Source organism: Bufo bufo, chromosome 11 (genome assembly GCF_905171765.1).
Source record: "Bufo bufo chromosome 11, aBufBuf1.1, whole genome shotgun sequence".
NCBI classification, from domain to species: Eukaryota; Metazoa; Chordata; class Amphibia; order Anura; family Bufonidae; genus Bufo; species Bufo bufo.
The window spans coordinates 31,780,599-31,795,529 of NC_053399.1; the positions used below are offsets into that span (position 1 = coordinate 31,780,599).

Genomic DNA, 14,931 nt, shown 5'->3' on the forward strand with positions numbered 1-14,931 from the left:
CTAGGAAGAGGCCAGGGTGTCAATGGAGTGCAGCGGCCTCTTCAAACAGCTGATTAGCCAGCGTGCCAAGTGTGACCTCTACAGATCTGAAATTGATGACCTGTCCTGAGGATCAAAATCTCAGACAACCCCTTTGAAGGGGTATTCCCATGGCGCCTTTTCATACTTACCTGCTGCCAGCGCGCCGTTCACTTCCTGGATTCTGGCTGGGGGCAGGCTTCATCTTGATTGAAGTCTTCTCCCGACCAGGCCGCGCGCTGGACTGAATGCGCACGCGCCATGGTGACTTATCCCTGGCCAGTATAGTACAGAGCCGGCGTGCGCGTTCGCGGCTCTGTACTATTCTGGCCAGGAAGTCACCATGGCGCATGCGCGACGGCTTGCGTGTTCAGGACAGCTAGCTGCCTGGCTGGGAGAAAAGGAGTCTTCTGTGCAAGCGCGGCCACAGGGATTCTGGAGAAGAGCGGTGGTCGTAACTAGGGGAGAGCGAATGACAACAATGAGGTAAGTGGGGATGAATTTTCTCCTAAAGGGTGGGAATTGGTTAATCAAATATATTTACAAAAATGGTCACTGTCAAATGATTAACAGATTTAACAGTGATCATTATGATGGGAATACCCCTTAAATATATTTTTCGAGATGTGATAAGGCGAAAAAGGTTGGTCAGACTAAGACCGGATCCTCCTGATGGCATTTTTCCACTGAGGTTTCCACAGCAAAATTCACGTGTTCCATTCAGATTTTTGCCGCAGATTTCACCATTATACAATAGAAAAGGATGAGTACGTGGCGGATTAGAAAATCCTCATTTTTATTTTTTTCTTTCGTGCAGATAATTCCCGTTACATGAGGATACCATTTACATGTATCATACTGTAATGTGCTGATTGCTCACCACGCATCTGCAGACAACCCGCCACGTCTGAACTTACCTTTAGCGTATAGATCGATATTTCCGCCATCTTTATTGACAGGCGAGAACAGCTATAGATGTTTGCTGCTGTGGTTCTTATACATTTGTGTTTTATTTCTAGGCTCAGATACAAGAGTCAGAGAGGAGACGGGAAGAAGTGGAGAGCTACCTGAGGAAAAGGATGTCCGATTTAGAAATGGGCCAGCAAGGTCATTACTGCTTTATTTTCTCGTGATCTATGTTCGTTCTTGCCTTGGTGAAGTAGAGACCTACTAGAGTAAGGGAGGGTTCACATCACTTTTTGCCATCCGTTTAACAGATACGTTGTAAAAAGGAAAGAAAAAAAAAGCGTAGCACAGTACTTTTTTTTTTTTTTTTTTTTTAAATAATGATACTCTGTGGTGAATGAGTGCCCCTGTATGGCAGCCGTCTGAGGCATCCGTTAACGTATACATTTTATGTATACGTTAAACGGACGGCAAAAACGTAATGTGATCCCAGCCTAAGATAGAATCTACTAAAGATCTGCTGCGGCCATGTTTAGGTCACAGGACTCTTTTGGATCGTTGTTGGGTACGCTCGTTGGCGATACTTGTCCCCATCAATAGTCCAGTTCATAGATCGCGGCAGAAGCCGTTTTGGCATACGACGTTGATAATCTGGTTTGATACCCGTGAAAGACAAGTCATTTAGAAAACTGAAATCTGGAGCGTTGGGCCAGCTGTAAGGGGTTGGCTAAACAAAAACACTCTCCTATCAAAGCGCCCTTTGTTTAAGGGATGCAGCTATTGACAGTCCCTGTTGGACCAAATGTGATGGGGACATGTTCTCGGTCACTCAACCACTTCAGCCAGTTGATGGCCTCTGTGGGCTCACGTGCAAGAATGGCACATTACTGCTACTCACCACACGTGACCACTGAGGTCAGTGAGTAGCTTCAGCCTTCTTGTCCCCTAGAGAATGGGTCGGCCAGCTTTGGGCCTTTCGTTTTTTTTCAGACCCCTGGAACGTTTTGTTCATGTCGAAAAACTCATCCACTATACTCCGAGTAAAATTCCACATTGCAAGCAGATAGATATGTTACGCGTTTCAGATGTATAGACACTTCCCTTCTCATGGCATGAAAGATTCGCTCCCTTCCATGGTCCTCTGGTCCCTGTCTTGTAAACTTCTGGTCTTTGGCTGCAGTGCTGCATGTGACGCCATCCGTCCAGAAGTTTACAAGACCAGGACCAGAAGACCACAGAAGGGAGCCAGAACAGGTGAGTGTGAGTTTTTCGACAGGTAACAGAAAAAACAAAAAAAAAAGCCCTGTAGCTTGAGGGGTTATCCTGGAAAAGATATTGATCACCTATCCTCAGGGCATCAATATCATATTGGCAGAAGCCTGCAGCTCAGGCCCATTCAAGTCAATGGGGCTGAGCTGCGATACCAAGCACAGCCACTATACAATGTACAGAGAGAAGGCCTCAGCGCTCACCACATCTCCTTGTAGCACAGGATCGGCATGGTGCCAGGACTCGTGCCCCACCGAAGTGATCCTGATGACCTATCCTGAGGAAATGCCATCATTTTCATTTCCAGGATAACCCCTTAAAGTCATGGTGATCTGCTCAGAACCTGTTGGGTATACCAGTAGATCCCGATCAACTGGTTGCCTATTGGAGCGTGGAACCTATTGTGCACATGTGATGGGTCACTACAGGTTCACGCTCAACGTGGTCACAGAGTTTTTGCTCCTTTCACAGATTTGCAGGGAAAGCTCATGTCCAAGGAGGCTGAAGTCCAGAGCTTGCACAGCAAACTGACAGACACCATTGTGACCAACCAGCAGCTGGAGCAGAGAATCATGCAGCTTATGGATGAAGGGCAGGACGACAGCCTTCAGATGCAGGTGCAGGTACTGTCTTATGGAGATCCTTCCACAAACGTTCCTATTCCCATTTGCATGTGGTGTAGATTTGGTTTTTGGCGATGGTATGCTTTCCTCGCATGATGTGGCTCAGTTGGGCCGATAACCGAAAAAAAACCCCACAGAAACTGACCATCAGCCTTATTAACCGACGGCACTTTGCCTATGTCTGTTTATTCGGTTCGGTTTCTTGACACTTGTAGTCCATCTCTGATTGTACGTTCTGGAACGATCATTCGGAGGTTGCAGCTGCACGCTTGAATACATTTCATGATTCTTAAAAAAATAATAATTTTGAGGCTCCTGATCATTTTACTAACACGGCCCAAAAAAACTTTTCTGCAGGAACACTCGCTGTGCACTGGAGGCAGCAGGACTTTACACTACCAGTGTGATCATGTTGACAACCTTGTGCCGCCGTTAGATGGGTGCACTTCTGTCTAAATGGCCATTAAAGACTGGCCTATTGATTTTCAAAGGGGTCCATCTGTCCTATTGTTTGATGGCCGCTATTCACTGGCCACGGGCACCGGCTGTTTGAACTCAGCATGGCAATGCGGACCAGGTATGGATGCATGGACCCAGAAACGCTTCCGTGGGCTTTCCGGTCCGTGCCTCTGCACAGCAAAAGATTGGACATGTTCTGTCTTTCACCGCATCTTGTGGGTCGTGGACCCTTTGAAGTCAATGGGTCTGCACCGCGCTGCACAGCCGGTAGCCATGTTTTTTGCAGTCCACAACACCGGCATGGTCATCACAGTTGTGTAAATGTAGAATTTTTTTATTTTTTCTTTCTGCCCCTCTGCTGTCTTTAGGTTAGCTAAAAGCAGGGGCGGTTGGAAGGGAGTAGCTTGTTTTCGGCATCTGACTACAATGCAGTGTTTGTAGTCTGTAACCATGGAGACACACAACAGGGCTCCAGATGGCGACCAAAATGGTCGCCAATGCGACTTAGAATTTACAAATGGCGACAAGACTTTTTAGTCTTGTCGCCATTTGCGACTAGACCCGCCGCCGCAGCTCTGCTCAATACAGCGGCGGCACAGGAGCTGATGTTCTCAGCAGCGCAGGAGGAGTCTCTCCCTCCCCCCTGTGCTGCTGCTGCCGCCGCCTCCACCAATAAGAAGAGGCAGGAGGAGGAGGAGGAGGGGCTGTGGCCACTGCGCCGCCAATGAAGAAAACTGACCTGTCATACAAATACAGGAGGCGGGTGCCGGAATCAAATAGCCGACACCCGACCTCTGTGACAGGGAGCTGCGACCAGCTGCAGTTGAGTTAACCCTTCAGGTGCGGTACCTGAGGGGTTAATTGTAGCTGATCGCAGCCCCCTGTCACAGAGGTCGGGTGCCGGCTATTTGATTCCGGCACCCGCCTCCTGTATTTGTATAAGAAACATTGGTGGCACAGTGCGCCCCCCCCCCCCAGTATAATAAACATTGGTGGCTCAGTGGGAAGTGCCAATGAGGGTTAAAAATAATAAAAGAAAATTAACTCACCTCCTCCAGTTGATCGCATAGCTGCGGTCTCCTGTACTTACTTCTTTCTTCAGGACCTGTGGTGACGTCACTGAGCTCATCACCATGGTAATGGATCATGTGATGAGCTCAGTGACGTCACCGCAGGTCCTGAAGAAAGAAGTAAGTACAGGAGACCGCAGCTATGCGATCAACTGGAGGAGGTGAGTTAATTTTCTTTTATTATTTTTAACCCTCATTGGCACTTCCCACTGAGCCACCAATGTTTATTATACAAATACAGGAGGCGGGTTAGGGTTGAGTAAATTATTTTTTTATTTTTTAACCCTCATTGGCACTGCCCACTGCGCCACCAATGTTTATTATATTGGGGGGGGGGGGGGCACACTGCGCCACCAATGTTTATTTTGAGGGGGGGCGCACTGCGCCACCAATGTTTATTATACTGGGGTGATGGGGGGCGCACTGCGCCACCAATGTTTATTATACTGGGGTGATGGGGGGCGCACTGCGCCACCAATGTTTATTGTATTGGGGTGATGGGGGGGCGCACTGCGCCACCAATGTTTATTATACTGGGGTGATTGGGGGCGCACTGCGCCACCAATGTTTATTATACTGGGGTGATTGGGGGCGCACTGCGCCACCAATGTTTATTATATTGACCTTTTACTATGCATTCTGTATTCAGAATGCTATTACTTTCCCTTATAACCATGTTATAAAGGGAAAATAATACAGTAGACTTTCATCCTAGGAACCATGCGTGAAAATCGCGCCGCATCCGCACTTGCTTGCGATTTTCACACAGCCCCATTAACTTCAATTTTTACGCAACGCACAAGTGATGTGTGAAAATCACCGCTCATGTGCACAGCCCCATAGAAGTGAATGGGTCCGGATTTAGTGCGGGTGCATTCCGGTATTTTGAATGCCAGATCTGGCACTAATACATTCCTATGGGGAAAAATGCCGGATCCGGCATTCAGGCAAATCTTCATTTTTTTTCCGCCGGAGATAAAACCGTAGCATGCTGCGGTTTTATCTTTTGCCTGATCAGTCAAAATGACTGAACTGAAGACATCCTGATGCATCCTGAACGGATTACTCTCCATTCAGAATGCATGGGGATAACACTGATCAGTTCTTTTCCGGTATAGAGCCCCTAGGACGGAACTCTATGCCGGAAAAGTACCCTAAAATATTAAGTTTAAATCCCCCCTTTCCCAATTTTACATATAAAATATATAAACAATAAATAAATAAACATATTACATAGCGCTGTCCAAACTATTAAATTATTCAAAAATATCTCCTATGCGGTGAGCATTCGCCATTTTTTAGTCACCTTGTCACCCCAAAAAATAGGATAGGACTGTTCTTTTATGGGCCGAATGTTTCATAAAATGCGAAATGCACGCGGCTTTTTTTTTTTTTTTTTTTTTTTTGCGCGGTATTGAGTATCGCAATACTTTTTTATGGTGACGAAAGCGAATCAAAATTTTGGTTTCAAAACAACCCTACGCCGATCTGATCGGCATAGCGTTGTCACGATACCAAAATTTTGATTCAGTTTCGATTTGGCGACTAAAAATTTGATTTGGCTCCTAAATTTTTCAGTTCAGGAGCCAATGGCTACTAGGTATTTTTTTTTAGGCTGGAGCACTGACACAAGTCTGTGTAGCAGTTGTATGCACAAAACGATAGTATGATCTGTTTGCAAGATTGCTTTTCTTTTGGATGCTTTGGAGCCGTAAAGATTGTTGCAGAGTTGTATCCGTCTGGTCCTCTCTTGTCGGCGGTGTAGAGACAGCATGATTCATGTGCATATTTTTTTTCTTATTCATTGTAAGGATTTAATGAAGCAAAATGAAGCCCTCAATGTTCAAATGCAGAAATACCATTCGCAGATGCAGGCGCAGGTAAAACCCCAGATGTTTTGTGTCCTGATGATTGGTTTGGTTTAGGATTATGTTTATTCGTGCATGGCTGATGTCTAAGACGAGACCGCGATTAGAGGGGTTGTGTCCCTTCAGCAAGTAGCATTTATCATGTAGAGAAAGTTAATACAAGGCACTTACTAATGTATTGTGCCTCATCGCATTATACACTGCTCGTTTACATGGTTACGACCACCCTGCAATCCAGCAGCGGTGGTCATGCTTGCACATTATAGGAAAAAGCACCAGCCTATGTGCTCTCCCATGGGCCTGGCCGCCACTTTTTCCTATAGTGTGCAAGCACGGCCACCGCTGATGGATTGCAGGGTGGTCCTAACCATGGAAAAGAGTAGTGTGCAATGTGATGGAAAAATGAATCCAGCCAGCAAAGGAGGCAATATGGACAATCGCAGTACATTAGTAAGCGTCTTCTGTTAACTTTTCCTACATGATGAATGCCAATTCCGGAAGTGAGGCAACTTCTATAAATCCTCCTGTAAGGAGCATGACCAAAAGTTCTCCTACACTTCAGACGAAAGTCGGGAAGGGGGGTGGTGCAGTCCTTCAGATGGTATCCAGTAGATAGTAATCGATACAGCATTCCTTACAGAGCTCCTCGTCTCCTCTTTAGTTCAGTGTAGCCACAGAGTTAAGGCTCGTAGCAGTGGGGATTTAAAGGAACACGCAGGACCGCTTCATACTACCGGCAGGCTGTTTCGGCATAGAATGGCGGGAATCGGCTGGTCAAAAACCGCTGCGCGCGGCAGTATTTGTCCGGCCATTTCTCGCCATATTTTCCGGATCACCACCGGACCCCTTTATAGTTAATAATGGGGCCGGACGGTATTCCAGCTGGATCCGGCAAGCGGTTTACAGCTGGATCAGCAAACGCAAGTGTGCAACAAGCCTAATCCTAGAAATGAGACCTGTAAACAGGGGACGGCCTTCCCTTTTCTTGAAGTTTCTGTAAGAGTTGTAGGAATCGTGCAAGAAACACGGGGGTTAATCTCCTGCTGATCTGTTCTGTTTTGGCTAGAGGGCGATAGAAGGACAAGTCTTAGCCCAAGGGGCAGGAACGGGGAGGCTCCTGCTGCAGCCAGTATTGGGGGCATGGCAGATCTGCTGTTACGCAGAGAGAAGATTTCTTATAGTTATCTGGTTTCATAGTAATATGAGATAATATAGAAAGGAGGAGGTGCCGGAGTGTTTTTTTTTATTTTTATCATGCTTTTTCTTTCTGTGTTTAATGTTCTTTTAAAGAAGTTGTGCCAAGGATAGGTGATAACCATCTGATAGTTGAGGGTACCACTGCTGGAACCCCCCTGATCACACGAACCGGGGTTCCATTTCCCCAAATGAAGAGCAGCAGGTCACATATGACTGCTACCTCTCCATTATTGTCCTGGGTTTTTAAGTGATGGCCTACTATAGTGCTGCCCATGACGCTGGTGCTGTGAAGGTCTGATGCCAACTTCTGTCGACAAACTACACAGACCAGCTGATTGACTTGGTGTCGGGCCCCTGACGATCAGTTAGTGATGGCCTATCCCGCTATCTCTGCACTGTTTCATAGAGATGCATCGAGCTGTAGCAGTCGTGCGCAACCTGCTGCTCCATTCACTTTTAGACCCCCGTTCTAATGATCTGTAGAGGGTGCCAGCGGTCGGAGCTCCACTAATCAGATGGTTATCCCCAGCAGATATTGTTGTTGTTTTTAGCTTTTTGTTTTCTGGTGTAAGTGGCATATGATTGGTTGCCATTTTTGAAAAAAGGCTTATAATGTGTTTTTTTTTTTCTTTTTTCTTTTCTTTTTTTCTTCCCAGTCTTCTGCTTCAGTTTTAGTGGATGAACTACAGAAAAAGTAAGTGTTACCACGATGATTATCAGTAGGCTAAAATTTTTATTATTAGTGTGTTGATTCTTTTTCTATTTTTTGCATAACTCAATAATGCATGAAAGTAGATAACAGTATAGCTTCTCTTTGCACTAAAATTCTGTCAATTTCAAACTGTAAGTAGTTGAGCAGGGGAGGAGGGAGAGACAGCTGCAGTTTCAGTGAAACGGCATGCAGGGGGCGGGTAGACTTCTGATTGGCTGAGCATAGCAGTCGTTTCACAGCGGGAGGAGTCCACCCGCTCCGCAGTCGTGGAGAGAGTTCAAATCCGACGGGGATCTGGATGCTTTCTGGCATGTGCGTCCAGATCCCATTATAGTCTATGGGGTCTAGTGGTGAACAGCCGTGCCTGATCCGGTGAACTCCAGCAGGCTGTTCTGTGCCGAAACAGTCTGCCTGATCAGGTTACCGGAGGTGTGAACGACGCCCTAGCCGCTTCCGTGGAGCGGGGTCGCCCAATTTTCTTCATTCTATGAGTAACAGGTCTGCTTAGTTACACATCAGTGTGAAGATCACGATGGCATAAATCTAGAAGATCCTAACTGCTTCCCCCTGGGGGGCTCTGTCAGTGAAGGGTGTGTAGATTTTTAGTTTTGACTATTAATATGACCGGTTATTTTATTTTATTTTTTTTTTTTTTAGAATTGTGGAGAAGGAAATGGAAGTAAAACAGATAGAAGATTCCTTGGCTCTTGAACGGGCTAATTTTGCAAACGGTGGAGAAGAACTCAAGGTAAGAAACTTAAAGGGGGTTTCCAGTTTGTATCAAAATACTTTATAATACTTCTTTATGAAGGTAGCTGTCATTTTGCAATGTGTTTCTTATACTCTTATTGCCTCTATCTTTTGTTCTGGGCTGTGGTCACATGACCATGTCCATGCATTTCGCTCTTATTTCCTGTGATGTTATGCCCATGGGTGGGGCAGTGATAGGGGCGTGACTATGTAAATAGCTGGGTGGGCGGAGCCATAAACTAACTGGGCATTATTAGGAACTGTGGCAGAGAAAGCAGAAGTGCATCATGGGTTTGGTTGGACACAGCAACAGGAAGTGCTACATACAAGATGGAAACAAACCAAAGGTGAGAACGGGTCTGGGGAGTCCAAATAAATAAACCGTAGGGAAGATGTAGATGAGGAAACCAACTACATGGTCATCCTGGAAAACCCCTTTAAATGTCCTTATACACAGGCCTAAGATCAGGGCAGTAAATTTGGATAAGAATTGCCCCATGTCACGTCGCTGCTGGTCACCCAACCATTGAGCAAGCAATCATTTGTCGAGTGATTGCATCTTTCATGTGGCATATCAAATCCTTGTTCATTGGCAGCGCATTGTTCTGTGTAAACAGGGATGTCAACCAACAATCGTAGTAACGATTATTCAGCCACTTACAGACCTGATCATTGCTGCGCGTAAATGCACTTAACGAACAGGCAACGATCAAGAACGAACCTTCAGAGGGACAGTTGTTCCCACTCTCATCCCACGTAAAAGGGTATTTAGCTCTGGAATCCGATGTTATCTGTACATAGGTGATCAGCCATTATAAACCTACCTGGGATGATTATGAGATGACTGCTGAAAACTAATCTTTGTAGAACAGGAAGTGTCAGCCTATTATTAGGCTTAGTGGTCAGTGTGAAAACTACAGGATTTCAGGTTTATTTATTTTTTTAATATAGAGAGTGACAAACTTAAAAAATAAATAATACGACCTAAAAATTGATTGGAACAATAAGTTATTTCCGAAGTAATCTTTAATATTTAGGACTCATTCAGACGGCCGTGTGCATTTTGTGGCCCACGCATGGCCGGCACTATGATAGAAAAGACTATTCTTGTCTGTGATTGTAGGGCTGCAGAACGGAACTACGGATGCGGACAGCACACTGTGTGCTGTCTGCATCTTTTACGGCCCCATTGAAGTTAATGGGTCTGCACCCGTTCCGAAAAAATTGCGGAACGGATGCGGACTCATCCATATGGTCATCTGAATGAGCCCTTAGTGTAAGGATGTCAGTTCTTAGAGCTGCGTACACGGATAGTGACTGCGTTAAAACCTGAGCTCTGCTTCCTGCAGGTGAAGTCATCCACCTAAGGCATGCGGTTGTCACTGAGCAGTATCTTGTATGCAGTAATGTTTTTGTTTTTTGCATTGCAGGACCTTAAAAAACATAATGAGTCTCTGAATATTCAAATACAGAAGTACATTGCTCAAATGCAAGTCCAGGTAAGATCTGTTCGATACCAATATGTAGACTCTTCTATACAACATGTGTTGCTGAAGCCTGTTGTTAGTGAGACCTCTCCCATCATCACTAGCCTTCTCCTTTCCAACATTGCGGGGTTGCTTTCCTTTTTTCTTTTTCTTTTTTTTTTCTGTAAGAGAAGCAAGAGGAGCAACGGATTCCAAGGTGGTTCACCTACATGTTAAAGGGATTTTCCAAGACTTTCTAACTGATGACCTATCCCCTGGATAGGTGGGGGTCTGACACCTGGGACCCCTGCCGGTCAGCCGTTTGAGAAGGCACTACTGCCCCTGTGAGCACTGCAGCCTTCTCGCCGTCGCCAAGCACAGTGCCATACATTATAGCGGTTGTACTTGGTATCCCAGCTCAGTCGCATTCACTTCTATGGGGCTGAGCTGCGCCTAGGCCATGTGACCATTAAACGTGTTGTCACTGGCCTTGGGAAAGCTGCGAGAAGGCCGGAAAACCCCTCTAAAGGGGTTATCCAACCCCGGCACCCGCATCGCTCCTGATGACCGTACGGCCTCCGCTGAATCTCTGTTGGGGGCAACCAATAGCTCTTTCCCGTGGGTCCATGTTAACACCACAGATGCAAGTATCTGATCAATGGGGGCCAACAGCATGGACCCCCAGCATTTATGAGAATGGGGTTCTTTTCCCCCATGTTGATGAAAGGGCAGGTTGAGCATTTGTACTGCCGCTCCATTAATTTTCTATGGGACTGCCGCAGATGGCTATGTATAGTGCTCACCTATTTCCAGCAGTTCCATAGAGAATGATTGCAGTGGCGGCATGTGCGCTCAACTGCCACTTCATTAATACAGATGAATGGGGCCCCCAATCTCATGATTTGATGGTGGTCCTACCGGTCGTCCTCCACCGATCCTTTATTCTGTGGCAAGGAGATGTGTTGATATCTTTACATAACTTCTTTAAAGGAACCCCCCGGGCAGAATAGATACTATTGCAGGGCCTGAGAGGGTGGGGCATTCCGAGAAGACCAAGATATAGAAGTCGCGCTCCGCCTCCTCAGGTCCTGCGTCAGGCATCTGATCTGTCAGGAGTGTTCCTCTAAGAAACAGGAGCTACACAATGAGTTTCTATAATGAACATCGGGGGTCATTTATTAAGACCGCTGTTTTATACGCCCTGTCTTAATAAAGCCCCATCGCTGGCGGTGGATCCGCAGAGTTTATGAAGAGGCTCTGGTCTCCCCATAACTTTGGCGCAGACAATTTTCTACGCCTAAAACAGGTGTGGGAAATGATGAATGATACGGGCCTACCAGCCCTTCCCCGCTGCTTTTTTACACTTGGCATGAGCGGAATTAAAGTCGCAGATTGCGGCACAACTAAGCGTTGCGCTGCAATCTGCGCCTGGAATATGACTATATAGGTGTATTTCAGGTTGATAAATGACCCCCATAATTTTTGAACAGGAAACCAAATAAAAGCATTTCACGAGATTATGAGAACTTGTTTGTATTTGTTCTGCCTATAGACCTGGGGGTCAAGTAACTACTTGTGAGCAAGGGAGCCATGCCCAAATAGTATTTTTATTTTTTTATGCAAATTTGATCTGGTTTAATTAACACTAAGCTTCTTCATCTGTCAGGCTTCGGCATCCGTCATTGCTGAACAACTACAGAAAACGTAAGTACAGTGAAATGAGGAGAGTAAGTCTGGGTTCGCATCTGTGCTGGGAACTCCGGCAGTCTGTCCTGGCAGAGGAACAGACTGCCGGCGTTCACAGTCTTCGGCATAGCCAGATACCACTGCACGCCGGATTTCCATTCACTGTAATGGTATCCAGCGGTGATCCGGACGCATTCCAGCATATATGCCGACTTTTTTTGGCCGGACAAAAAAATGTTGCGTGTGCCTCTTTTTTTTTTTTGTCCGGCTTAGTCGTCATGTACGCCGGATACAATGCAGATGCGAACCCCACCTAAATGGATTTGATGCAGTTTGGTCTTCTATGAATTGTTCACGTTCATTAAAGGGAATGTGTCACCACGATCTTGGACTATTATCTCGAGTAATACTGCAGATAAATAGTCCAGATCACTATTTTTTATTTTCCTACTGCCCCCTGCTTCCCCCCCCCCCACAGTCAGCATTTAAATCTGCGCTGAAATACGTTGTTGAGACTGCTGTGCATGCGCAAAGGAGTCCTCTCCATAATGTCGGGACTGTGTATTTCACAAGTGCTGACAGTGGGGGGTACGGGATGGGGGCATTGAGGGGAAAAAAATATGGCAATCTAGACTCCTTATGTGTGGTACAACTGACAAGACCCATCATTGAGTAATAGATCTTGCTGGAAGGAGGGTTGCGCAGAACCCTCTCTTCTCTGATTCAGCTCCAGTCATTTTTATCTGCTTCCTACGGTCTATTTGAACAACCATAAGGGACAATCCTCATTCCCAGCCGTGTCTCATTTAGTGGTGACAAAAAATGTCTAATAGGACAGCACCACTTACTTGAAAACATTCAAGAGACTCTGCGGCGGTGCTCGTGGCGTCAGGTCTCGGCCTCAGAGACCCCCAATATACCAGCAAAGATGCTCATTTAGTGGTGACACACTAGGGTGGGATTTTCTGGAGATCCATAAATGAAGTGGTCTATGTCTGGCCACCCCTCTGTCTTAAAACAAGGGGCCCATGTCTTGGTCTTGGCTCTATATTGTTGGTATCCGCCCTAGGAGACGGTGAATATTGCATATAGGGATTCGTTTCTTTATACTTCAGCACATGAATCTCCACCAGTAACTGGGGGACTTTATTGTCTTGTAGCATTGAAGACAAAGACAAGGAGATAAGACAGGTGAAAGATGCGGTTGCTCTTGAACAGGCCAATTTTGCCAACAGTGGAGAGGAACTAAAGGTAATTTATCGGCCACTTTCTAAGAATATGGAACGGCATTTCAGAGCTTAGAGGGATGTTCTTGAATGCTTGTGGCATGTGCACTGGGTATGTCATTAAATGTCTGATGCTGGTCCCACCTCTGTGTCTTTAGAATGGGGGTCCCCTGACTCCCTCCCGAGCTGCTGGATGCCACCTGAATAAATCAGGAGGTGGTCATGATTGCCCGGTTCACTGATCCATGTTGTTGCCCACACCGTAGCACAGCAAGCATGGCTGCTACTACAATCCCAACCACATCTCCATTTGTTCAGGCGTCTGCAGGGATCCCTGTTTAGGAGGGTGGTCATATTCTGATGTGAAAAAGGTGGCCTCCTGCCTCTGTAAACTGCTAAGATGTCATGGTCACCTTGAGGCTGCCTTTAAGGGGTTAAATGTCTTGAATCGCACAGAGGGAGCTCCCTTCCTCTGTAATCCACAAAGGTGTCCTATTTGAGTTATCTCCCATCCCGTTGACATCAGAGTTGTACGTGTACTGCGTCTCACTCTAAGGCTACGGCCACGCGGTGATGGGTCGCACAGGAATCCATCTTGGATGGATTTTTGCGACTGTTGCGTCCTAGTCACAGCATGTCATATGTCGCAGTGCGGCACCACTGACTATCATTACAATAAATGTTGCGCTACACATGTCACCGTGTAGCCCTAGCCTAACTAGTCGATATGGGGTTAAATACTTGGCGATAACAGTGGAATGTATTGGATAACACTGACATAATGCTGTCAGTGTTATCCACTAATACATTCCAGAACTGTAAGGGTTACATCGCATCATAAATCAGTATAATGCTATGATACCCCCGTCGGTGCTGGGAGGTCAGGAAAGGGAGCTGCCGCACGTCCCGAGCGTGGAACTCGCTCGTCTGAAAGGGGCCTTAGGCGGTGATGCACCTCTCGTGGCGGGCATAGAAACATGCAATGGATTCCTGTAGTCCTCCACTAAACAGTCGTGGATACCCGATCAGACGACCCTCTACTGCAGCGGTGTCCAAGTTCATGGACCTGGTTGTCACCTTGACATTTCTGTCTCTTCCAGACACTACAGAGAGAAAACATATCGCTGAAGGCCGAGCTACAGAGGATTCAGACTGACAAGAGTGAACAGGTCAGGAGGCTTCACACGTCGGTGTTTTCTTCCTTAAACTTGATTGAACCTTCAACAAACATTGCATAAATTATTAGTAAAGACGAATATAATAAACTTTGTAATATCTTATCAGAGAAGAATGCCGCCTTCTACCTCTGCAGCTCATTCCTTCTCCTCCTCCTCCTCCTCTCTCTGTAGACTTCTGTGGGCAGTATTATGTGTTTCTCTTTGAACTTCCTCCCTTCTCCCCCCCATAGACTTCTATGTGCAATACGTGTCAGTCTCTTCACTTTCTTTCTTCCCCTTCCTTTCTCTGTAGACATGTATGTGTCTGTGTCTCTCTGCACTTCCTTCCTCCACCTTCCTTTCTCCATTGACTTCTATGGGCAGCATGTGTCTTGTCTCTCTGCACTTCCTTCCTCCACCTTACTTTCTCCATTGACTTCTATGTGCAGCATGTGTCTGTGTCTCTCTGCACTTCCTTCCTCCACCTTCCTTTCTCCATTGACTTCTATGGGCAGCATGTGTCT

The 14,931-nt window shown here is 46.3% G+C and overlaps 1 protein-coding gene across 4 annotated transcripts in view; it reads left to right on the plus strand.

Moving 5' to 3' along the window:
• KTN1 (kinectin 1) overlaps positions 1 to 14,931 on the plus strand; it is an 80,405-nt gene that overhangs the window by 16,521 nt on the left and 48,953 nt on the right. For all 4 annotated transcript variants that reach the window (XM_040412586.1, XM_040412587.1, XM_040412588.1 and 1 more), the window contains exons 9-17: positions 1,038 to 1,125; positions 2,665 to 2,816; positions 6,157 to 6,225; positions 8,067 to 8,104; positions 8,780 to 8,870; positions 10,303 to 10,371; positions 12,005 to 12,042; positions 13,185 to 13,275; positions 14,351 to 14,419. In XM_040412586.1, the coding sequence (XP_040268520.1) occupies positions 1,038 to 1,125; positions 2,665 to 2,816; positions 6,157 to 6,225; positions 8,067 to 8,104; positions 8,780 to 8,870; positions 10,303 to 10,371; positions 12,005 to 12,042; positions 13,185 to 13,275; positions 14,351 to 14,419 (705 nt within the window). The remainder of the gene's footprint in view (positions 1 to 1,037; positions 1,126 to 2,664; positions 2,817 to 6,156; positions 6,226 to 8,066; positions 8,105 to 8,779; positions 8,871 to 10,302; positions 10,372 to 12,004; positions 12,043 to 13,184; positions 13,276 to 14,350; positions 14,420 to 14,931) is intronic.